This window comes from Scyliorhinus torazame, chromosome 9 (assembly GCF_047496885.1).
Source record: "Scyliorhinus torazame isolate Kashiwa2021f chromosome 9, sScyTor2.1, whole genome shotgun sequence".
In the NCBI taxonomy this organism is placed as follows: domain Eukaryota; kingdom Metazoa; phylum Chordata; class Chondrichthyes; order Carcharhiniformes; family Scyliorhinidae; genus Scyliorhinus; species Scyliorhinus torazame.
In genome coordinates, this window is record NC_092715.1 from 136162768 (window position 1) to 136187862 (window position 25095).

Here is a 25095-nt window from a genome sequence, read left to right on the forward strand (position 1 = left end):
TTCATACTACTTTGCCCCAACTATGCATTTCAGCTCAAACCTCAGATGGACAGCAGCAGCAGCGTCCCAGTTTTACTTTCCCACCCTATGGTCTTCCTAAGTTGCCAATGTATCAAGTGGAGCCAAATTGGGGTTGTTTTAACCATACTTATGTGTGAGTTTTGCACTTATCAAGCTGTGGAATGTTTCCCCCCGATTGTTAGTACCATATATTTCCAGCTGTAGCACAAGTTGATGCAAAATAAAGCTACTTCTTCTTTTTGACCACAATATGCTGCAGCTTCTACTTCGGAAAAGTAACTTTTCTTATATCAAATCTCTTTAATTTTCAAATCTCTTTAATTTGACACATGGGCTAATATGAGAGAGATTGCTAATTTATTGCCAGTTAGATATGGTTGTGTGGCATAGCCCCATTACCATTAGGAACTGGATTGAGGCAGATTAAAATTGTTTCATGTTAGTGCTCTACAAAGAGGATTTTCATGCTATTCATGCAGGGTTCATTTATGGTCACAACCTTTCTTTTCTGTTTGCAGGTGAGGGGTACAGGGACAGGGAAATAGTTGAGCTTGTGTAGGACATTGATTGGCTGTGTTGCATTTACAGTGTTTTGTGCAGTTTTGGGCACGCGTGGATGGGAGGGATGTGGAGATGATGAAGGAGATGGTATTCAGGACTCTGCAGTTGGGAGAGTCTTGAGAGGCTGTGTTATTTTTGTTGGAGCAAGGATATGATCGAGAAATTACCAGGTAGAATTATTTAAGGCAGTGAAGGGGTGAATTGTTTCCACAGATTAGTGGGTCAGTGGCAAGAATGCACAGATTTAAGATAATCAGGATGGGATTTCAGAAGTAGACTGGATGAATCTTTTGCACTGAGCAAAGTTTTTGATGGGAAATTAATGGAGGGCTGCTTGATAATAGAGAATGTTGGATGTGGGGCGTAAACAAGGTGGAGAGATTGGACTGAATGGCTGATGGAGGGAACAATAGGACCCACATTTGTTGGCCCAGTTTCTTTCTGTCTGGTAATGTTCTGTGGTTCCATGAGGTATGCCTGTAATAAACGACCCAGACCTCTTAAGTATTTTTGTGGTCTATATTGTACCTCATGCTTTCTCCTTCGTGCGTACAACACATTCCCAAATTTTTATGCGGGTCATGGTTTGTGCAGTTTTGGCCCTGATTGAAATTGACTAAAATGCACTTTTATGTAAATACAGAATCTTGCACATCGGCTGATCATGGGAAACGACCTGCATTAATACGGCCAATTGAATTTGGAGAGCCTTTCAAGTGAAAACTACTCCATGATTTTGCCAGAGGGTCTCGGAATTAAATTTTGATGGTCCAATTTGTTGGATATCACAACACGAATGGATTAATTTGTTGTGACCAAGTAAAAGGATGAAAGCTTTAGTTCACTGAGGAATACGGCAAGCCCCGGAATATGCGTTAAGTTTATCAATGTGTGGCAGCGGGAATGTAACTTAATTTGCGGGCAATACTTTTTGCTTTCTTGATTGATGGAAAACAATGAAGCCAAGTAGAAAAAAATTGTTCAAATCGCAGTAAAGGAATCAATACCACTGACAGCAGGAGTTCCACTTTAAAGATTTTCTGGTACCCTTCATTTCAGGGTACTATTGATTTATTTCTGAGTTGGCTGAACACACTGAGAATTGTTGGAGATTTTTGGGGATAGCCCTGCCTCGCTGCTGAAAAGCACATGTTGCCTTTCCCCCTCTGCTTGGTGACTGAGCTTTGTGCTGGCTGCAGGCCGGCTTGCTGGGCGCTGATTGGTCGACGCGCTGTCACTCAGGGATTCCCCTGAGCTCTGATTGGATAGTTTGCTATCACTCAGGGGCTGTACAGAGCGTCGATTGGTCAGTGCGCTGTCACCCAAACGCGTTTCCGGTTGCTGATTGGACAGTGCGCTGTCACTCAATGAGGTTTCCAGGGTTTTGCTTGGCCATCCCCCGTCACTCAGGGGCGGTATCGAGCGCTGATTGGCTTTTCCGGGGATTTCCGCTCGCGCTCGGTGACTCGGAACATTTTGTAACAAAAAGCGGAGGAGCTGAGAGTGGAGGAGCCGGGGCTGTGGGGCCTCTGTTCACTAGTACAAGGAGCTGCTGGTGTATCTGTATGTAAACCTCCCAAGCACGGATAGCAGGGCTATCGTTTTAACCCGACGCACTTTATATTCAAATAACTGCACAACAAAAACATCCCCAAACAGGTCTGTGTGTATTTGCGTTTATCCTATGTATGAACTTGGCTGTACGCATAAAACCTAGGGCTGTATTTATATAATAGAGATCTCTGCATAGTCTCCATCCCATCTGCAGTAGTGGCTGTGTTTTTCTCTAGTTTCTCCTGGGGAATGGGGAGCTGCTACTGTGTCCTTCCGATTTGAATCCCAGCTCTTTTTTTATCTTGGGGGGGCGGGGGGGTGGGGAAGCTATTGTCACAGAAGGTTATCGAATTGAATCTATGTCATGGTCGGCACAGGAAAGAGTTCGAATCTCATTTTAATTGTAGTTTGTGATGTAACTTTGACCAATATGTAAGGCCGCACGTTATTGGGAAGGATGGACCCCCCCCCCCCCCCCCCCCAACCTTCTACTGGAATATGCTGTATTAGTGTTTCTTTTGTTTATTCATACCGGTGAAATGTTCCTTGTTTAATATATATCACTGGGCTGGGAATTACTTGGATGTTGTGCCTCTGCTTTCTCACAGCTTGTGGGCTGCAGGATGCTTCTGCCTGTGCAACATGAGCAGAGCTGCCTTTCGCTCCACTGTTGCAGAGTAGGTGAGGAGAAAGCTCGCCAGCAAATGTGTGGGAACACTTTGTTCCCAGGTCCCAGTGAGGAATAGCAGCCGCCTCCTGATCATTGCCGGGGATCTCGCAGTTTCCAAACACAACCTGTGATTTCGCAATGTTTGTCAATACAGTTTTTCGGAAGCAGAGACAGCAGTAAAAGATTGCATTAGGGTGTGAGTAGTCTCAGCTTTTATCTGGTGGTGGGAATTGGTTTGCAGCGCCGAGGCCTGCGAGCACTGGCCAGCGCTTTCCCATCTTTCCTGGCCGCGAATGGGGGGCCGGTGGGGGGAAGGTTGGCACTTGGGTGGCTGGATTTTTTTGTTTTCCATGGGCCTGGTTTGGCTCGAGCTGGCGAACCCCAGCAAGCCCGCCGAGTTGTAAAAGTAAAGAGCATCTAGAAGGATGCCTGACCGGCTGTGAAATCTCATTTATTCTGTTCAACAAGTGAGCTGCTGCCGACTTAGGGCCTGCCTCTCACATTGGATACAAAACCTGTTTCGTGACCGGCCACGGCCTATCCACATATATTAAATGGAGAATAATAAGCAGTTGGTTATGAGACTGTAATCTCATTGAAGGGCTCTTATTGCAGACAGTGCGAAATAATTAATATCTTGTAATGACTCGTGTATCAATATTTTCCAACAAAGGGGCTGGTTTAGCACAGGGCTAAATAGCTGGCTTTTAAAGCAAACCAAGGCAGGCCAGCAGCACGGTTCAATTCCCGCACCAGCCTCCGAATGTGGCGACTAGGGGCTTTTCGCAGTAACTTCATTTGAAGCCTACTTGTGACCAGCGAATTTCATTTCATTCATTTCTCTGCAATTCATGAAAGCAGTTCTGAGTCACTGATGGTTTATCTGACCTCCAAAACCACCATTCATATCAATGATCCTATTTGGTGGACACCCTGCTTTCTCTACAATATCAAGTGACTGATTTAGGGGTATTTGGTGAGGGCACTGTCTTGATGCTGTACCTAAGTTCTGGAATGAAGGGCAATACATTCAACGTTTCCATCCCAAATGTTGCAGTATGAATTTTACAGATACGGTGCTGTAGTCAGGATTGATTGCTTACACATTGGTAGAAGGCAGCGTGACTTGAAAGGCAGCCATCAGTCAGGATACATTTTGGTATGTTCTGTGATGACCTGTAGATCTCATGGGCCAGGTATGTGATGGCTGAGAAGTAATCCAGAGCAAATAACTGATGCAAATGATATAATGAGCTGTGTTATCAAAATGTGGTCTTTTAAAAATTATGCTTCTGTATTTTATGGAGTATTTATTGTAGTTGAGAGTTTGTTTGTTTTAAAAGTTTTGTTGTTTTGAAAGAGGATTATTGATGTGTCCTTTTCCATTTTTTGTTCTTGCTATCCTGTGACTATGAAGTAGAACATGATCAGGTGTTTAAGTTTATTGGGTGAATGTTTGTGAACGCAATAGTCGTTTTAATGTTCATTTAAAAAAACAAGTATGCAGAGGAATCTAAGCCAGTTGGCATATTAGGATGGTTGTTGCTTTGTGTTGTCTCTTTATAACGGAATATTTAGTTCAAGGTTGTACAGGCATGAATTTGTGACTTTGCAACACGTGCCATAGCATGCTGGACAAAGCCATATTTTGGTTTACCAAATAAACATCTAACAAAGCTGACCACAGATGAATTAGCTTGTTTGTGTCTTTTCTACTAGTAAGTATTATGGATTCTTGACCTTGCTTCTAACAATATTAGCTTTAGATCATTTTGCATTACAACATTTTCTGACATATTTTGTCAGACTAATGTGCTACTAATGTGAAAAGGAGTGAACACACATTTTATATTCAGCTAAATAAATCTGCTATACTAAATTTATAGGCTGAGCTACATGCACATATGGATACTTCAAAGGGATTTTTTTTGGGAGGGGCGGTGGCATAGATTCCCAATTTCCACTTTTTCTCCTTTGTTAAAGTTTCTTACTTGGCTGCAGTTGAGGAATAATGGCCGCCGCCCCTTTTTAATGTTGCATTTCCCATCCAGTTTTATCTTCTTGAAGAAGTTGAATCATATGAGGAAATATTTCTATGGATGTTGATGGTTCATTGCCACCTCAAGAACAATTAGTGCTGGGAAGTAAATACTGGCCTCTCCAGCAATGCCAAGATCCTGCAAATGAATTAAAAAAAGATTCTCGTGGTTGTTCTTTTTCGGGAGCTTGGTATAGACTGGATTGATAAGAGATTAAATCATGAGGAATATCACAGTTGAGCATGTCCTTTTGTGTTGACATGTACGTTCCAGTAGTTTTGCTTCTCCCACCCCAGGTGCACTGAAGCAAGTTGGAACATTTCCCAACCTGGCTCAATATCACACATTGAGGTATTCTGAGCCACCAGGGGCTTTTCTTTATAAACAGGCTGCTGTGTATGAGAGAGTGGCTTGTTTCTTCTACAACATTCATCGACAATGTTTAGTTTATCAACCTAAATCTCACAGCCACGTGTTGCGACTTCACAGTGGGGCTCTTATTAATTAAATCTGTATTTGATGAGCAAATAAAATGTTGGATGCTATGCTGACTTTTCATTGTTCTATTTTCTCTGCTTATCTTCAAGGTGATTTTTAAAAAGTCATTGGATAAGAAAATTGATGGGCAGATCAAAGCTTGGATACAAAAATATTTTAAAACTTTCTTCCAGCTGCAATAAAGCAAAATAGATCTGAGGTTTTGTGGATTCACAAGCAATTTCCTTCTAAATTGCTGTAGCCGTGATGGAGGCAGCAGTAGCAGAGGAGATGCAACAGCAGCTGCTGCACTTGAGCTGATGCATTTGTTACTGTGATGGTGGGTTGTGGTGCATGTTTGAGAGAGCGAGAGAATGAGTTTTTCTTTTGGCAGGTAACATGACACTGGAAAACTCTCTTTGGCAGGTAACCTAACACTGACAACAAGGAAGTGAGTGTGGAGTAATGGTTATACATGCAATTAAAGATCAAATAAAGATGATCTACAGGAACTGGTCTTTATAGTCTGGCAGCAGTTCTCTCTCTCTCTCTTTCTCTCTCCACCTCACCCCCCCCCCCCCCCCCCCATTTGTTTCATGTGTATCTTTGTTTGATGTGGGAACTACTTGGTGTTGCTACCAAATTTTAACTAATTTACATGCCAAGCTGAAAAAACAGATGGTGAATCCACCCAGAATTTTTAGGTTCCGAACGCGATATATGATTATGATTTCTCAACTTTGGTTAGCATTTTTAAGTTGTGCACAATGAAATTTGCAAATCACAAATGACAAAACCCCAACAGCAATTGAGTTGCCCAACTAGTTTGCTTGCCATATCATGAAGGTTGAATGTGGAAAAACCTTGATGTGTTTCACATTGAATTCTGTGTTGGGAATGACCTTGGACTCCGATACATGACGTGCAAAGGTTCCAATTTTAAACTGTTTCATTCAGCAGAGTGTGGAAGATTATACAGATGTTCTGACAATGGAGGAGGGAAACTTGTGCATTGAGCTTCATTTTTATCAAAAAAAGTTATTGGTTTGAATGAAATTTATACTCTTAATTTGTAATTTATAAAATACCCACTCTATTGAGCCAGCCAGCAGATTTGATGATGCCCAAGAGCCTACATATTTATTTTAATTCAGAACTTTTTTTTTTTTTTTTTTGCTCAATGTATGTTCAATTGTACTCCCCAATATTATCAAACGGAAATTTTCAAGTTGCTTTTAATCCCAACCAGAATAATGCTTTTGAAATTGAGTTATGGGAATTTATTCATATATTCGGAAACACTAGTTCATGTGCACCACCATAAAAGTTGATTTTATCAATAAACTACTACAAGCGCTTTGTAAGGAATTTAGATGTCTTCTGAAATTGTCACTGTCTCCTCGATGAGCGAAGACATTAAGCAAGCTTGTTTAGTTGACTTGCTGGCTGACATTTTGACAGTTTTTCGATGCCTGTACTCCAAGTAGAGCAAAACGTTGCTTAGCACATTCGGAGGATCTTTTAAAAGGTGCCTCTTTACTGGGAATTTTTTTTGAGCATTTTAACTTGAGCTGTTAAAATTTACTTGCTAAGCAGCCCTTCTTTCTGGAGATTGAAATATTTAGTCACTTTGTGCAGTGCTCTGTGAGGAATTAAAGAAAAGTGGAATTTTTAAAATCCAAATTTATTTATTCATTTCTATTTACTTGACTATAAATTAGTAAACTCGGCAGCAATACCATTTTTATTCTTGTGTGTGCATGGACAATGTTTTTACCTGCTTCTGCAAGAACATTGGGTACCCAAGTCAAATAACTTGGCATTTTGCTGAAGGCAGGGTATATATAGAATGCTTTGTTCTCTGAGGACATCAACTGCTGTATTTAGTTTTGGTCTTGGATGGTTTGTGGGTCTCAATATGTGGTGCTCTGTCTGCATAAGTCACTGACTGTGTAGATATTCTTGGCTGGTGTGTACTACCAAGTCTGTTAGCTTCCCACTTGAATATCCAAGTGATAACACTGATTTAATAACTCATTTTTATTTTATTTTTCAGGTCCTCAACAATTGAATGCACCGGTAGTTTGGAGGAATATCCTGTACAAATGGTGCAATTTGTTCATTGTTATTCTTACCAAGGAAACTTTTGCGAATGGGATGAAAATAATGATTTTTGAATACTCTGCCTGTGATTGAACACCGGTGCTGCTACACTGATTTTATTCCAAATGATGCTTCCGCTGTGGAACTATACAGTCTGAAAGTACATAACCGAGTCCATACAGAAAATTGCCATAAACAGGAACTCGTTATGGAGAAAACTAAAGATAAAGATAAAATGGAAGAAAGACCTAGAGTGGGCAGGAGTGGTGGACGAGGTTCCCACAGTTCTGGTGTTTTAATGGTTGGACCAAACTTCAGGGTTGGAAAAAAGATAGGATGTGGCAATTTTGGAGAACTTAGATTAGGTAAGACGGTCTTCAACTACACAGTTTTTTCACATGCATTTATAATATTTGAATTTCTAGCAGTTATTAAAATGTTGCAATTACTTGGACTTGCAGTTTTGCAGATTATTTTTTTAAACTTGAAAACAGGGGAAAAAAGCTTCATGGTCACAGTGGCCCTGCCGCTCCTCTTTTTCAAATGTCAGTGGTCCAGGTGGGAAGCCAAACCAGATGGTTGTCGGACTATTAACTGCCTGACTTTGTGGCTTCTGCCCCCCCCCCACCCACCCCCTCCATAAGAATGTCACCTCCCAGAGCTGCCAGCCAATCAGTTGGTTGTTTGGCTGCCCTCCAGTCCCAGCAGTGTCACTGGGAATAGTGTGACTGGAATTCCAATAAATAAAAGCAAATTACTGCGGATGCTGGAATCTGAAACGAAAGAGAAAATGTGGGGAAAATCTCAGCAGGCCTGGCAGCATCTGTAGAGAGCGAAAAGAGCTAACGTTTCGAGTCCAATGACTCTTTGTCAAAGCTCGCATTACAAAGCTGGAATTCCAATAGTTCCCCATAATGAACACATTTAGGAGGCTGGGCCCCAGGCCCCTTTGGGATAGCTTTGCTGGGCCTAGTCAGACTGGCCCTGTGTGGTAGCAATAACCATTTGAGATGGGTGGGGGAGGGGAAGAAGACTCCTTCTTCCCAAGGTTTTCCTTGGGCCCTTGCCACATATTGACGCCCCCCCTCCATTGAAACAATTGGGTGGACTACCCAATATCTACCACATTGGTAAAATTCCAGTTAAGGCCAGTAGGTGATGGACACTATGCCCCCTGCCCCCTCTGGGCTCCCTATCATCTCAGTCATGTGTGGAGTTGGTGGAGGCGTTAGCCATAAAATTCCAACTATGGCAAAATGATCTTGCCCACGAGAGTTGGATTTGAAATATACTAGTTCCTGTCTTTCTGACAAAATTGGGTTTTCATTTTGTGTTTTTCAAAAAAAATAATTTTTATTAAGGTTTTCACAAAACATCAACAATAGAATGAAAAAGGAACCCAACAGAATTAAATGCAAAACACAGTAAAATCAACCCCGTGCCCCCTCCCCTGTACATAAATAATAAATTAACACAAAGCAAACATAGCAAATATATACACCCCCTCAGATCCCCCAGTGTAAACAAACAAAAATAAAATAAAGTCCAAGAACAGTTGTCACCGCCTGAAGAACTCTTGTACCGATCCCCTTAAGGCGAATTTCACCCTCCAATTTAATAAACCCCGCCATATTGTTGATCCAGGATTCCACGCTTGGGGGGGGGGGGGGGGGGGGGGCCTCGCATCCCGCCACTGAAGAAGAATCCTTCGGCGGGCTACCAAAGACGCAAAGGCCAGATTGCTGGCCTCTTTCGCCTCCTGCACTCACGGCTCCTCTGCAACCCCAAGTATTGCAAGCCCCCAGCCCGGCCTGACCCTGGGTCCTACCACCCTCAACACTGTCCTCGCTACGCCCTTCCAAAATTCCTCCAGCGCTGGGCATGCCCAGAACATATGGGTGTAATTTGCTGGGCTCCCTGAGCACCTAACACACCTGTCCTCTCCCGCAAAGAACCGGCTCATCCTTGACCAGTCATGTGTGCCCTGTGCAGTACCTTAAACTGTATGAGGCTGAGCCTCGCGCATGATGAGGAAGAGTTCACCCTCCCCAGGGCATCTGCCCACGTCCCTTCCTCAATTTCCTCTCCCAACTCCTCCTCCCACTTATCTTTCAACTCTACCACCGAGGCCTCCTCCTCCTCCTGCATCGCCTGGTAAGTTTCCGAGATCTCCCCCCGCCCCCCGAGAGCACCCTGTTCTGAACAGTGAGTGGCAGTAGCCGCGGGAATTCCACCACTTGCTGCCTGGCAAACACCCTTACCTGTAAATATCTAAAGGTGTTCCCTGGGGAGAGCCCATACTTCTCCAGCTCACCCAGGCTCGCGAGCTTCCTGTCCACAAACAGGTCTCCCAACCTTCATATCCCTGCCCTGTGCCACCCCAAAAACCCTCCATTTATTCTCCCCGGGACAAACCGGTGGTTCCCCCGCATTGGGGTCCACACCGAGGCCCCAGCGTCCCCCCTATGCCGCCTCCACTGCCCCCAGATTTTGAGGGCAGCCGCCACTACTGGGCTTGTGGTATACTTCATTGGAGGGAGCGGCAGCGGCGCCGTTGCCAGTGCCTCCAGATTCGTACCCACACAAGACTCCGTCTCCAGCCTCTTCCATGCAGCCCCCTCCCCCTCCATCACCCACTTGCGCACCATCGGCGCATTGCCGGCCCAGTAGTCCCCACTGACGTTGGGCAGCGCCAGTCTCCCCTATCCCTACTCCGCTCCAGGAACACCCTTCTCACCCTCCGAGTCCCTCGCGCCCACACAAACCCCATTATACTCCTGTTGACGTGCCTAAAAAAGGCTTTCGGGATAAACACTGGGAGGCACTGGAACAGGAACAAAAACCTTGGGAGCTCCGTCATTTTAACTGACTGCACCCTACCCGCCATGGACAACGGCAACGCGTCCCACCTCTTGAACTCCTCCTCCATTTGCTCCGCCAGCCTTGTAAAGTTGAGCCTCTGCAGGGCCCCCCCAGCTCCTGGCCACCTGGACCCCCAAATATCTGAAGCTCCTCTCCACCCTTTTTAGTGGGAGCTCACCAATCCCCCTCTCCTGGTCCCCTGGGTAAACCACGAACAGCTCGCTCTTCCCCATGCTGAGCTTGTACCCCGTAAAATCTCCGAACTCCCTGAGGATCCTCATTACCTCCGGCATTCCCCCCACCGGGTCCGCCACATATAGCAGCAAGTCGTCCGCATAGAGCGACACCCTGTGCTCCTCCCCACCCCGCAGCAACCCCCTCCAGTTCCTTGACTCCCTCAGTGCCATAGCCAGGGGTTCAATCGCCAATGCGAAGAGCAGGGGGGACGGGGGACACCCCTGCCTCGTCCTTCGATGCAACTGAAAGTACTCAGACCTCCTTGTTCGTGGCCACACTCGCCATCGGGACCTCGTACAACAGCCTAACCCACCCGACAAACCCCTCTCCAAACCTAACCTCTTCAGCACCTCCCACAAGTACCCTCACTCTACCCTATCGAAGGCTTTCTCAGCGTCCATCGCCACCACTATCTTCGCCTCCCCCTACCTCGCCGGCATCATGATAACGTTCAGGAGCCTCCGCACATTCGCGTTCAACTGTCTCCCCTTCACAAACCCCCTCTGGTCTTCGTGAATCACCAGCGGCACACAATCCTCAATCCTCGTGGCTAAGACCTTCGCCAGCACCTTGGCATCTACGTTTAGCAACAAAATCGGCCTGTAAGACCCACACTGCAAGGGATCCTTGCCCCGCTTCAGGATCAAGGAGATCAGTGCCCGGGACATCGTCGGGGGGCAAAGACCCCCCTCCCTTGCCTCATTGAAGGCCCTAACTAGCAACGGGCCCAACAGGTCCACATGTATTTTTTGTAGAATTCGACTGGGAAACCGTCTGGCCCCGGTGCCTTCCCCGCCTGCATGCTCCCTATCCATTTGGCCAGCTACTCCAGCCCAATCGGGGCCCCCAATCCCGCCACCAGTCCCTCCTCCACCTTCGGAAACCTCAATTGGTCCAGAAAGCGGCCCATGCCTCCCTCCTCCAGTGCAGGCCCGGACCGATACAATTCCTCATAAAAGTCCCTGAAGACCCCATTGATGCCAACCCCACTCCGCACCACACTCCCTCCCCTGTCCTTAACTCCCCCGATCTCCCTAGCTGTGTCCTGCTTCCGAAGCTGATGCGCCAGCATCCGGCTTGCCTTTTCCCCATACTCATAAATCGCCCCCCCGGACCTTCCTCCACTGCACCTCCACTTTCCTGGTGGTCAACAGGTCGAATTCGGCCTGGAGGCTACGCCTCTTTCTCAACAGTTCCTCCTCCGGCACCTCCGCATGCCTCCTGTCTACCCTCACCATCTCCCCCACCATCCTTTCCCTCTGCCTCTGCTCTCTCCTCTCCTTGTGGGCCCTAAAGGAGATCAGCTCTCCCCTAACCAGTGCCTCCCATACCATCCCCACTCGGACCTCCCCATTATCGTTGGCCTCCAGGTATCTCTCTCTATGCTTCCTCGGACCTGCTAACTCACCACCTCGTCCGCCAACAGCCCAACCTCCAAGCGCCACCACGGCGCTGGTCCCTCTCCTCCCCCAGCCCCCCCTCCCAAATTATCAGGCCCCCCACTTCCAAGTCTGGGATCCGACCCACCATGCGTCGCATAAAACACGCATCGTCCCAGTTTGGGGCATACACGTTGACCAGCACCACCCTCTCCCCTTGCAGCTTACCACTTACCATTACGTACCTACCGCAGTCTGCCACAATGCTCGACGCCTCGAACGACACCTTCTTTCCCACCAAGATCGCCACCCCCCTGATTTTTGGCATCCAGCCCCGAATGAAACACCTGCCCTACCCACCCTTTCCTCTATCTTACCTGGTCTGCCACCTTCAGGTGTGTCTCCTGGAGCAGGACCACATCCGCCTTCAGCCCCTTCAGGTGCGGGAATACCCGGGCCCGCTTGACCGGCCCGTTCAGTCCCCTTACATTCCAGGTTATCAGCCGGATCAGGGGGCTACCCGGCCCCCTCCCCGCCGACTAGCCATAACCCCTCCTCGGCCAGCCATGCGCCTGCACCCCACGGCCGGCCCGTTCCCCACGGCGGCAGACCCCTGTCGTGACCCCCCCTCTACTCGCTCCAGCTCCCCCTCGACCATAGCAGCAACTTGATCCCCCCCCCCCCCCCCCCATTGTGTGACATACCCTCCTCCCCCATTACCCATCCGCCGGCTCTCCACCTCCTCCTTCCATCCCAAGCGCGGGAAACAGCCTGTGCTTTCTACCTACCTGGCCCCGCCACCTCTGACGCAGCTCCTTTTACAGGCCCAGTCCCCTCACCCCCAACTCGGGCATCGCCTTCCCCTGCGGGGCCTCATCCCCCCCCCCCCCCCCCCCCTGCCGGCCATCCACCCCTGCTCCACTTGCTTACCCCCCTCCAAGAGTCCACCCGACAGACCCAACCAAAACAGTGCCCAACCCACCCTAACCACCCACAGCGAACCAAAAAGAAACAAGAGCCAAGGACCCCCCTCAAAATGTAACACATCAACAACAATCCCCAAACGCCCATCCCGACCCTCAATTTGTGTCCAGCTTCTCGGCCTGAACAAAGGCCCACGCCTCCTCCGGAGACTCAAAATAATGGTGCCGGTCCTTGTAGGTGACCCACAGTCGCGCCGGCTGCAGCATGCCAAAATTCACGCCCTTCCTGTGCAGCACCGCCTTCGCTCGATTGTACCCGACCCTATTCTTCGCCACCTCCGCACTCCAGCCCTGGTATATTCGAACCTCCGCGTTCTCCCACCTGCTGTTCCTCTCTTTCTTGGCCCACCTGAGCACGCACTCCCAATCAGCGAACCAATGAAACCCCCCCAGCACCGCCCGCGGAGGCTCGTTAGCCTTGGGCCTTCTCACCAGCACGCTATGGGCCCCTTCCAGCTCCAGGGTCCCCTGAAAGGACCCCGCTCCCATCAGCCAGTTCAACATGGTGACCACATAGGCCCCCACGTCCGGCCCCTCCAGCCTCTCCGGGAGGCCCAGAATCCACAAATTCTTCCACCTCGACTGATTCTCCATCTCCTTGAACTGTTCCTGCCATTTCTTGTGGAGCACCTCGTGCGCCTTTACCGCAAGGCCTAAGATCTCGCCCTCGTTGTCGGAGATCTTTTGTCAGGCCTCGCGGATCGCCGCCGCCTGGGTCTCCAGCAGCTTATCGATAGAAGCCTTCATCGGCTCAAGCAGGTCCGCTTTAATCTTCCTGAAGCAGCGCTGGATAACCTCCTTGTTGCTCCTGCGCCCACTGCATCCACGCTGCCTGGTCCCCGCCCGCCGCCATTTTGCTCTTCTTTCCTCGCACCTTCAGGCCCACCACCACTTTTTTAATTGCCCCACTCCTGGTACAAGTCATATACTGTCGGGGAACTATTGCAATCTTCTTTGCACACCGGGAAACGTCGAAAAAAATTCCGTTGGGGGCCCTGAAAAGAGCCCAAAAGTCAGTTTTTAGCGGGAGCTGCCAAATGTGCGACTTAGCTCCGCATAGCCACAACCGGAAGTCGCTATTTTGTGGATTTTTTTAATGCTACAACTGAACTAAGTGTGTTAAGGATATTTATAGGCCTGTAGGTGCATCAGTGCCAAAATATGTTTTCTGCATCGGTTAAAGATGAACTCTTTCTTTGCAATTCGGAGATCCAGTGAGGAAGGTGAAAAGCTCAAGCGTGGAAAACAATTAGAGGAGAATTAGTCAAAGGGAAATTGAAAGCACTGTATTGCATGAGTTAGTAAATTCATCCATGCAAACTGGATTAGTAAAATGTTGCTTTTATGGTGTTCAAGGGCTTGAAGCAAGTCGAATTTGAGCAGTCTTCATCCAGCTCAGCAAACATGAAACTATCCCAGATTACCCAGATTACCTCTTGTCTAGTATGTAGATTTATAGAGCACGTTTCATGTCCTCCTAAAATTCAGTTGAGCCACTGATGTACGTTTGGAGTGAAATCACTGTTGTAAGGGAGGAAATATGGCAGCAAATTTGCACACCGCAAAATTCTAGAAACAGCAATGTGATTGTTACCAGCTGATGTGATGACTCGGGGATAAATATGGCCCAGGACAATGTGGGAAAACACCACAGCCCTTCTTTGAAACCGTCCCATTGGATCCTCAGTTTTAATGTCCTTTCGGGAAAAACTTTGTTACCCTTGCCTGGCCTGAAAAGGCTTCGCAAACTACTCTGTTCAAGGGAAATTAGGGATGGGCAACAAAGGCTGGCCTTACCAGTGTCACCAGTATCCGTTGAAAGAAGAATAAAAAAGAAAACCACTCTTTCTTTTTTTTTTTTTAAAAAAGGAGCACCTCCAATCGTGCAGCATTCGCTCAGTACTGCATCGGCAGATCAGCCTAGCTTTTGCACTCCAGCTCCTTCAGTGGGGTTTGAACCTACACCTTTCTGGGATTTGAATCCACAACTTTCTATCTTCTATGAGTGTGCTACCACCGAGCCAAGACTGATCTCTGTCCCCAGGACTGTTTGGTCCAGCAGCTCTGGCAATCCGGTCAAGTTCAAACATGTCCGTTCTTTTTATATTTCTTGCTTTATTGGCTTTGGTGTTTGGGAGATGCTGCTTTTACTGCTGCTGCTTTAATGGTGGCTAAAACCTAAATTGGAATACCAAGATCTTTTAATATTCTCAGTTTTGGATGAATCTGAACTATTTGGTACATTGGCTGCCCCAAGTTTAAATCAATTGGGTTCCATGGTGTGCAATTAAGTGAAACACAAGACGAAGCATAGGAACTTGTGATTTAAGGATGTGCTGATTGATTATGGATCTTTACCTTTGCAGCAACGTGACTGTAGATTGAGGTTGGGGACATGCTTTTGGAAAGCTGTGGGGAAATGCAGTCCTGAAAATATTAGATGTGTGATGCCATAGACTTCCCCACCCCCATTCCTCTTGGGAGGTAAGGGTTGGGAATGAGTGTTCAAGGGAGGTGGTGTATTGGGTAGCACAATAACCTCCCAGAGCCTAATTTTGAAAGAAAATCCACCCTACACAGTCGCATTAGAATCATAGAGTCCCTACTGTGCAGAAGGAGATCATTCAGCCCATATGAGCCTGCACCGACTAACCCCTGAGAGAGTTGCCGACCTAGGTCCACTCTCCTGCCTTATGTGTATAACCCCACCCAACCTACACATCTTTGGACTGTGGGAGGAAACCGGAGCACCCAGAGAAAACCCACGCAGACACTGGGTGAGCCTGCAAACTGCACACGCGTTGGGAGAGCCTGCAAACTCTACACAAGGTCGGAATTGAACCTGGGTCCCTGGTGCTGTGAGGCAGCAGTTGTAACCAATGTGTGGGGTGCCACGAACAGCAGACAGATCAATTTGCAACTAATGTTGGCAGAGTCAACCTAGTCACTTGTGGCTCTGGGTGAACAGCCCAATCTTTGGGGCCACAAAAGCAACTGGTGTGGAATGAGAAAATATTATGCTGGTGATGTGTCTAGAAGTGAGATTTGGGAAATTTTCATTGCGTCTTAACTTGTGCTGTATCAGATCTAGGAGAAGGATTTTTAAATTATGATCCAGTTTTCAAACTGCTTAAACTTCTCTTCTGTGGTTTGACTTTGAATACAAGAGCAGGGAGGTATTTCTGAGGCTGTATGAAGCACTGACCAGACCCCATTTGGAGTACTGTGAGCAGTTCTGGGCCCCGTATCTAAGGACGACTGTGCTGGCCTTGGAAAGGGTCCAGAGGAGGTTCACAAGAATGATCCCTGGAATGAAGAGCTTGTTGTATGAGGAACGGTTGAGGTCTCTGGGTCTGTATTCGTTGGTGTTTAGAAGGATGAGGGGGCAATCTTATTGAAACTTGCAGGATACTGCGAGGCCTGGATAGAGTGGACGTGGAGAGAATGTTTCCACTTGTAGGAAAAACTAGAAGCAGAGGACACAATCTCAGAGGAATTTCTTCAGCCAGAGGGTGGTGAATCTGTGGAACGCTTTGCCGCAGAAGGCTGTGGAGGCCAAATCACTGAGTGTCTTTAAAACAGAGATAGATAGGTTCTTGATTAATAAGGGGATCAGGGGTTATGGGGAAAAGGCAGGAGAATGGGGATGAGAAAAATATCAGTCATGATTGACTAGCTGAGCAGACTGGTTGGGCCAAGTGGCCTAATTCTGCACCTATGTCTCGGGGAATTCCTTGTGTTACTACCAAATATGTATGATGTGGAGATGCCAGCTTTGGACTGGGGTGGCCACACAGTAAGAGGTCTTGCAACACCAGGTTAAAGTCCAACTGGTTTATTTGGTTCACCTGATGAAGGAGCTGCCCTCCGAAAGCTAGTGATTCCAAACAAACCTGTTGGACTTTAACCTGGTGTTGTAAGACTTCTTACCAAATATTTAGCCTCTTATTTCTTCTGACTGGTGCCTTTCAGAAAGTATCTCTGATTTGCTGGAAAGTTTAATTTTCTACAATATTTCATGAGGCCAAAAATAATTTTGCTGACTGCCAAACTCATGAATTTAGAAAAATCCATTAAGCGCATATGAAAATTTTACATTTGCATTTTTCTTAAAAGTGGAATTCATGGTATGTTAATAATATAGATTCCATCCGATTCCCTTGGCTATTTCAACCATTGATTAAATCTTTGCAAGATGCGGCAGTAAGTTCTGATAATGATTTCTGTTGATTACAGAATCTAATTTTAGTGGGTATAAATCGTAGCTTACTCTTGCTGTGATCATTCGATTTAAGTAAAGATTTGAACTAATGCAATGTTGATGGACTGGTCTAGTGTGTACTTTTGAACAATGTACATTTTTGTGAATCTGATATTCCTAGTCCCAAATTTTAAAACTTGCATGTGGGTCAAATACAGTTCAGGCATTTTAAAATTACCTCTCTTCTCCCTTTCTTGTAACTTCTTTTAATACTCTAATATAGGGATTCTGTTCTATTCTATGAATGTGTTATCACCTCCCAAATCCATGCTGAATATTTTGCAATTCCATCAAGGTTGAATCCCTTCGAGTTATAATAATAATAATCTTTATTGTCACAAGTAAGCTTACATTAACATTGCAATGAAGTTGCTGTGAAACTCCCATAGTCTCCACACTCGGGTGCCTGTTTGGGTACACTGAGGGAGAATTCAGAATGTCCAGTTCATCTAATAGCACGTCTTTTGGGACTTATGGGGGGAAACTGGAGCACCCTGAGGAAACCGACGCAGACACAGGGAGAACGTGCAGACTCCGCACAGACAGCGATCCAAGCCGGGAATCGGACCCGGGTCCCTGGCGCTGTGAAGCAACAGTGCTAATCACTGTGCTACTGTGCCCCCCACAGTGCTGAAATGCCTTTTGAGTACTAAGTCACACATTCTTTGTGATGGTGACCATGATAAGCTCTTCCTTCTCCTCTTCCTTCTCGACCTGATGGCAGCTTTCGACATGGTTGAACACATCACTCTGTGATACCTCAGATGTGACTGTTTTAATGTTGGGTAGAATGAAGTCATTTGGCCTCTTCTAAATTCTGCCGTAAACCTGGGTGTTGTGTTAAGGTTTAAAGGGGAGGAGACCAAAATTGCTTTACAGGGAAGAACGTTAAAGATGTTCACAGTTGATAACAATGGCAGAAGCTGACCGTGGATAAACTTGGTCTCCAGCCCCAGGAAGGTGTTGAAAATGTTGAGTTTTATAAAAATGACTTATTTGAACTGTCCATTTATTTAATTTCAAGATAGAATGAAGTTGGGGTCAAAGCATTTCTAGAAATCAGCATTTCTACTTGGATACAAAGTCTATGTAGTTCCTGGTGTCATGGGGATGGGCTTTGAGGGAGAAGGGGTCCAAAGGATAGTTAATCAGCATTTCTACTTGGATACAAAGCCTCCATGTAGTTCCTGGTGTCATGGAGATGGGCTTTGAGGAGGAAGAGTGTATAAGAAACTTTGAAGAATTGGATTACAACATTGTCCTAAAAGATATCCTTGGATTGTGAAAATCATTCGCTGGGATAGGGAAAAGAGGGGGAGCAACGAGTGGCAGTAAGTCTCTTTTATAAGGATTGTGCTCCGATTGAAAATACCAGATTTCTGAGGATTTAAAATGAGGCTGAAAGATTCGCCTAGCTTGAGCTGGAGAGTGAATCGCCAGAAAACCCCCTCCATGCAAGGCACTTGTGGGTTTGAACATAACTAGGCTGGGAAACTAAAAGAATGGATGTCAACCCTCTGCTGTTGAGAATCATTTTGGACTGGTTCTGGTAGAATGGAGGGTCTATTTTGGAGACTGTGTGATTGTTACTGGGGAAAGTTCTTTCCTGTACCTTAAAATACAAGGTGCCCACAAAATAATGTTTAGTCAATGTTGCTTTTTTTTTTTTTGCTCGCAAATCTTAAGTTGTAATCACATGGGGAATTTGGATTCCTTTTTTTATAAGTTAATGGTTTCTTTGGGGGATAGTAACAATCTTTCAAAGCCTTTCCAGCATTGTTCGGCTGGGTATGACTGCAACAATTGAAATGTAGCCAGCCAATCACCTGCGATAACGTGTCTTCCCACTTGAACACTATTTCCTCTGGATTTATCCTTTGCCTCCTCCTATTTCTCTTCTACATGCTGCCCCTCAGCAACAACGACTGAAAACGCTGTTCATTTTCATATGCATGCTGATGAAACCCAGCTCTACCGCCACCACTTCTCTACTGCTCCACAGGCTTTAAATGACCAGCAGCTTATCTGCCAGAAATTTCCTCCAACTAAATCCTAGGACGTCTGATGCCACTGATTTTGGTCGTCATCACCCAGAATGCTTTCCTAACCACCAACTCCATTCCTCTCCCTGGCAGCTGTCTGAGACTGCCTATTTCCTGCCATAACATTTGTTTGACTCTGCCCTATCTGCCCTATCCCAACGCCTGTATTGATGAGGCCCTCATTGAAGCCTCTGTTACCTCCTTGACTTGACTATTCCAATGCATTCCTGGCTGACCTCCCACGTTCTCGCCTTGGCCAACTTGAAATGAGTCAAAACTGCTCGTATTGTGCTCACTGACGTACATAGGTTAAGCCACACCTTGGTTTAAACCAAATTAATCCTCGTTTTCAAATCCCTTCCTAGCCTTACTTCCCTCCTTATCGCTACAATCTTTTTCTCGTTTTGACAACTCTCAAATGCCTGAACTCCCCAATTCTGGCTATTTGTGCTTTCCTGGTCTTAATTGCTCCACTATTGGTGACCGTCCCTTCGGTCCCAAGGCCATAAGCTGTGGAATTCCCTTTCAGCCCTCTTCCCTTCCTTGACCATCTCGCTCTCTCGCTCTTCCTCTCTTTTCCCCCCCCCCCTCAAATCTCCTTCAATGGTTCAATGGCTAGCTGAGTAGGGACACTCCAGTGAAGCAACGAGGGACATAGTATTACATAAAACCTTGAGATAAATGCAAGTTATTGTGCATGTCCTGTCCATAACAATGCTGTCAACATCAGGAAGTTCAGGTGTGTAAAATGGCGCAGGGCAGTTTATTAGGAAAGGTGCTGTTTGGAGCAGACATGCTTGACGGTATCTGCAATCTCTGCTATGAAACAATATCCTTCAAGTGCTCTTGAAACCTTGAGAGAAAATTAAACATTTGACTTGGCCTCGTCAGTAAAATGGATCTTTGCTCAGGCTCCTCTTGGAAGTGTGGTGAAGTTTATTTTCCTGTTTACTCTATTATCCATCCTACTACTATTAGCACAACCAAAATTTGCATTTATATTGCCAACTTAAAATAGAAACTGTGTCTTGAGGTGCTTCCCAGATGTGTCGTGGAGAAAATGGACAGGAAATAGGAACAGAAGCTCTATTCAGGGCGACAAGGATGTCACTTTTGCAAGCATTGTGGTTTGGCCTGAGATGATGCCTGAGGAAGAGTGTGGAATTGAGGGCAATGGCATGTAGTCTGTGGAGATGCTAAAGATTATGGCCACTGTCTCCTCTATGTTTAACTGGAAATAAATTGCAGATCATCCAGACTGGATGTGTGATAACAGTGCGGACTGGAGGGTAGCAGTGGAAGAATTACGAGAAATGACAGAGAATTTGAGCAAGGTAAATGTGGAAGCTGACCTCCGGATTGCAGATGATGTCGTCAAGAGGCATTTATGTAGATTAGGAAGATGACTGGACCAAAAACATGGTTGTGGGACCCTGTATGTACATGTTTGGCTTCTGATTTCACCACCACTGTTGGAAACATTCTACTTACTATCAAATAGCTAAGAGTGAAACTAACTGAGGGCTGTCCCACTGAGTTAGTAATGGAGGAGAGATGTCAGAGGGTGATGGTGTGGTTGACTGTCAAGAGGCTGCGGAGAAACTCAAAAACTGTGATCATGTTCACCGATCGTGTAACTTGTGACTTGGCTGTGATGAAAGTGTAACTGGGAGTGTTTTGGTCATGGCAAAATATTATAAAACTTTAGAGAATGAAACCAGATTGCAGATAGGACAGTAGCTTGGAAAGATAGACAGGCCACCGGGTTCGGAGAAGGAGGTGATGATGATGGATTTCAATATATGAGGACCAATACCTGAGGAGAGTGGACCATGTACATTCAGCTAGCGTAGGAGACAGGCGGGATAGTTGGTTGATTATTTCAGTGGGAATGGCATCAAAGGAGCTGACAGTAGGTCTCATGGATGAAACGAGGGCCTGAGAGGAGAGGGGTTGAGATGCAGATTCCGAGCCATGGCAGAGGAACTTCCTTTGTTGTTGTTAGGGTTTTAGCTTGGTCAGCAAGGGGAAAGCAGGGATGAAGTAGCTGATTGGCTGCAATCTTGGTAAAAAGAAAGTCATGTTATTTAAGGATTGGATTGGATTTGATTTGTTTATTGTCACGTGTACGTGTACCGAGCTACAGTGGAAAGTATTTTACTGCGAGCAGCTCAAACAAATCATTTCGTACATGAAAAGAAAATACATAAGGCAACACAAGGTACACAATGTAAATACATATTTACCGGCATCGGGTGAAGCGCACAGGAGTGTAGTATTAATCAGATTAGTCCATAAAAGGGTCGTTTCGGAGTCTGTTAACAGTGGGGAAGAAGCTGTTTTTGAATCTGTGCGTGTTCTCAGACTTCTGTATCTCCTGCCCGATGGAAGAAGTTGGAAGAGTGAGTAAGCCGGGTGGGAGGGGTCTTTGATTATGCTGCCCGCTTCCCCAAGGCAGCGGGAGGTGTAGATGGTCAATGGATGAGTGTCAGGTTCGGAGATGGACTGGGCTGTGTTCACGACTCTCTGAAAGTTTCTTGCAGTCTTGGACCGAGTAGTTGCCATACCAGGCTGTGATGCAGCCCGATGGGATGCTTTCTTGATGCAGGCATGGTGTGTACAGTACTTTGCTTTCTGAAGTCAATGACCAGCTCTTTAGTTTTGCTGGCATTGACGGATAGATTGTCGTTACACCACTAGGTTCTCTATCCCCCTCCTGTATTCTGACTCATTGTTCGAGATCTGTCCCACTATGGTTGTGTCATCAGCAAACTTGTTGATGAAGTTGGAACCAAATTTTGCCACGCAGTTGTGTCTGTATATTGGGGGTATCATAGGGGCCTAAGTACACCGCCTTGTGAGGCCCCAGTATTGAGGACTATCGTGGAGGAGGGGCCAGAGGAGAGAGATTCAAGGATAGGCTTCATAATGGAGGTAAGAAGTTATAAATGGAATGGGGAGTGAGTTTCAATGATGCTTGATGTGTCTTGCAAGATCTGGTGATGTACCATTGAACCAGTTATGTGTCAAGTAGACTCGAGATTGGGAACAAAGAAATGAAAAATTAGCCAGTAGGGTGTTTAAAATTGTAGTTAATATCTTGAGGGGACATGTGTAGAAAGAGGAATGTGGGTGCTGAGTGGTATGAGTATTTGGTTGCAGATTACTTGTCTGTGGTATGAATGCCATGAGATGTGACAAGATGGCTGTGAATCTGGATCTGAGTTTCTCTGGAGGCAGAGAGGTTTACTGAGGACCAACAGTAAAATAAAGAGTATGAGATGAGCTGGGATGGGAATTAAAATTGAGGATCAAGAGTTGTTCAGCACAAAGGGTGAGGGAGGATATTTTTATAAGAAAAGCTGTCTAGAACTTTGTCAGTTATGGACAATGACAATTTTAAAGCCAATGTGAGGACTGGAAAAAGGCCGGAGAGGTGGGTGTGCAGTTGATGTACAGGAGGAGTGCAAGAAGAGACTGAGCTGTGATCAGTTAACAAGGATCATAATGTCACTGATGGGAAGGGGGGAGATGAGGAATCTATCCTGGTGTGGTGGTTTCAGTAAGGGGCTAGATTCAGTCAACGGTCACTCAATAAGCTTGTGAACAGAAAAAGCCCGATTCATGAATGGGGCAGCATTCCAGAAGGAATTGAGATGTGCTGAGATTCACTGGTGCAATACAAGGTGCAGGGTGGGGTGGATGTGGTTAATGAGATGGGAAGGAGATTAGTGCATGTGGTCTCTCTCTGACAGGACCATTTCTGGCTTCCTCCCTATATCCTTGTTACAATGTCTACCTTCTTTCCTTCGGTCCACTGTCCCCATCTGAGCTTGGGAAAGACCCACAACTTGCTTAAAAATGTGCTTTATAGCTCAAAACCCCATTCTCTTCCACATCCCAGCTGAAAACTGCTTTTCCAAACTATTGTAAGCTCTACTTACAATGCATTCATGTTCTGAGAAACATGTGCTTTCTTTCATTTCTCCCAGTATGCAAATTGCATGAAAACCACTTCAGCAAACCTGGTCAACTTTGACCCTGCTTGCTGTGACCAAAACAACCCATCAATTCTCTGATTATTGTGGATTGAAAAATAACTTCAGGCATCTGTCTCCCCCTTTTTCCTCATCTGTTTGAAACAACAGCCCTTATTGAAGTCATGCATGATTATGTAACCATGGTATTTTATTATTCCTCACCGTTGTTAACTTGCAGTCTTTGATCCACGTTTCATTTTCAGATGTAGAATTAATAACCCAGATTTTCAACTCCACATATGAATGGGGTTGAAACCTTGGTAATTAATGCACCTTACTTGCGTTGTCTTTGTGCCCGTTAACAGGCCTGGCGCCTTATTCCCAGCCACGTAGGCACTCCATCAGGGCCTGACTAATTAACACCTGACATCTGCATTTGATCTGCCCAGTTCTAGCTTTGCGAGGAGCAGCAGGCTTAAAATAGGGTTGCCGGCAGTTGGAAAGGTATCATTGTGGGCTGGAAGGAAGACTCTCCTGCTCCTCTGCTCTACAATTTTACTGAGTGCTTACTTGGCTCCCTCTCTCCACCTGGCAGCATTAGTTTACAGTTTGGGTGGGATTTGGGTCTTGTCTATTTAAGTAAGACCCAGAAGTTAAAATGGCCTCTGTCATACATTGGTAAGCTTGATGCTTGCCACAACAGCCTTACACTTAGTCACCTAAGTTTAAAAACCGAGGCCCTTTAAATTTCTGCATGGTCGTTCTCCTTCATACTTCCGTAACCACATCTTGACATGCAACCACACCCAAACATTCTTCCGTGACTTCAACCTCGTACCCCTCCTATCCTGTTCCAATTTCATTTATGGTTGTGCTATTAGCTGATTTCAAGGCCAGAAAACCCTCTGATTCTCCACCTTTTAGGATCCATCTCATTATGACCCAGCACAGTGGATGGCATGGTAGCACATTCGTTAGCACTGTTGCTTCACAGCACCAGGGATCCGGGTTTAATTCCCGGCTTGGGTCACTGTCTGTGCGGAGTCTGCACGTTCTCTCCTCCCACTCCTGAAAGACGTACTTGTCAGGTGAATTGGATATTCTGAATTCTCCCTCAGTGTACCTGAACAGGTGCTGGAATGTGGCAAGAAGGATTTTTTTCACAGGAACTTCATTTCAGTGTTAATGTAAGCCTACCTGTGATACGAATAACTATTGTTATTATTACGCATGGGCAATCTCTTTCTCTATGCCTTGCTGTCTGTTTTTCCTTCTACGCGAGGCCAGTGGTCTTCAACTTAAAGTTGAAGAGCTTGGATACAGAAATTTGCCTAAAAAACTCTGACAAGATGGAAATTCAGTGTTTCTAAACCAGATACTTCGCAAATTGTCAAGTATCTCTGGTAAGGCAGTATGGTGGTGCAGTGGTTAGTATTGCTGCCTCATGGCGCAGTGGTTAGCATTGCTGCCTCACGGCTCTGGGTCACTGTCCTTGTGGAGTTTGCACATTCTCCCCGTGTTTGCGTGGGTTTCACCCCCACAACCCAAAGATGAGCAGAGTAGGTGGATTGGCCACGCTAATTTGTCCCTTAATTTGGAAAAAATGAATTGGGTACTCTAAATTTTACAAGTGTTGAATTTACATATCAATAGAAAAGCAATCTAAATTGAACTAGACCCAACTCTGAATATGTTTCTTGATTTAGAGTTTGTTTTATATCTTATACTTACAGATCAATTGAATTAACACAATTACTGTTAGCTGATCTTTTTAAAAAACAAAACAAAATAGCTTTGAATTGCACACTAAGAATAATTTATCGTCAGCTCTTTTAGAAATATAATACATGAGACTGTAAAACCTGTTCCTTGAACCCAAATATATTATGTCTAACCGTGATGTAGCTGTACCATCTGAACAGGTTT

At 45.8% G+C, this 25095-nt stretch overlaps 1 protein-coding gene across 9 annotated transcripts in view; it reads left to right on the forward strand.

Annotated features, from left to right (window-relative positions):
* The window catches only part of LOC140429491 (casein kinase I), a 359065-nt gene that overhangs the window by 61583 nt on the left and 272387 nt on the right, over positions 1-25095 (forward strand). For 6 of the 9 annotated variants that reach the window (XM_072516547.1, XM_072516551.1, XM_072516552.1 and 3 more), the window contains exons 1-2: positions 2064-2241; positions 7379-7790. In XM_072516547.1, the coding sequence (XP_072372648.1) occupies positions 7634-7790 (157 nt within the window). In that variant the 5' untranslated portion in view covers positions 2064-2241; positions 7379-7633. Of the gene's footprint in view, positions 1-2063; positions 2242-2861; positions 3003-7378; positions 7791-25095 lie in introns of those variants that run through there. The other 3 variants (XM_072516549.1, XM_072516548.1, XM_072516555.1) reach the window with 3 other exon arrangements.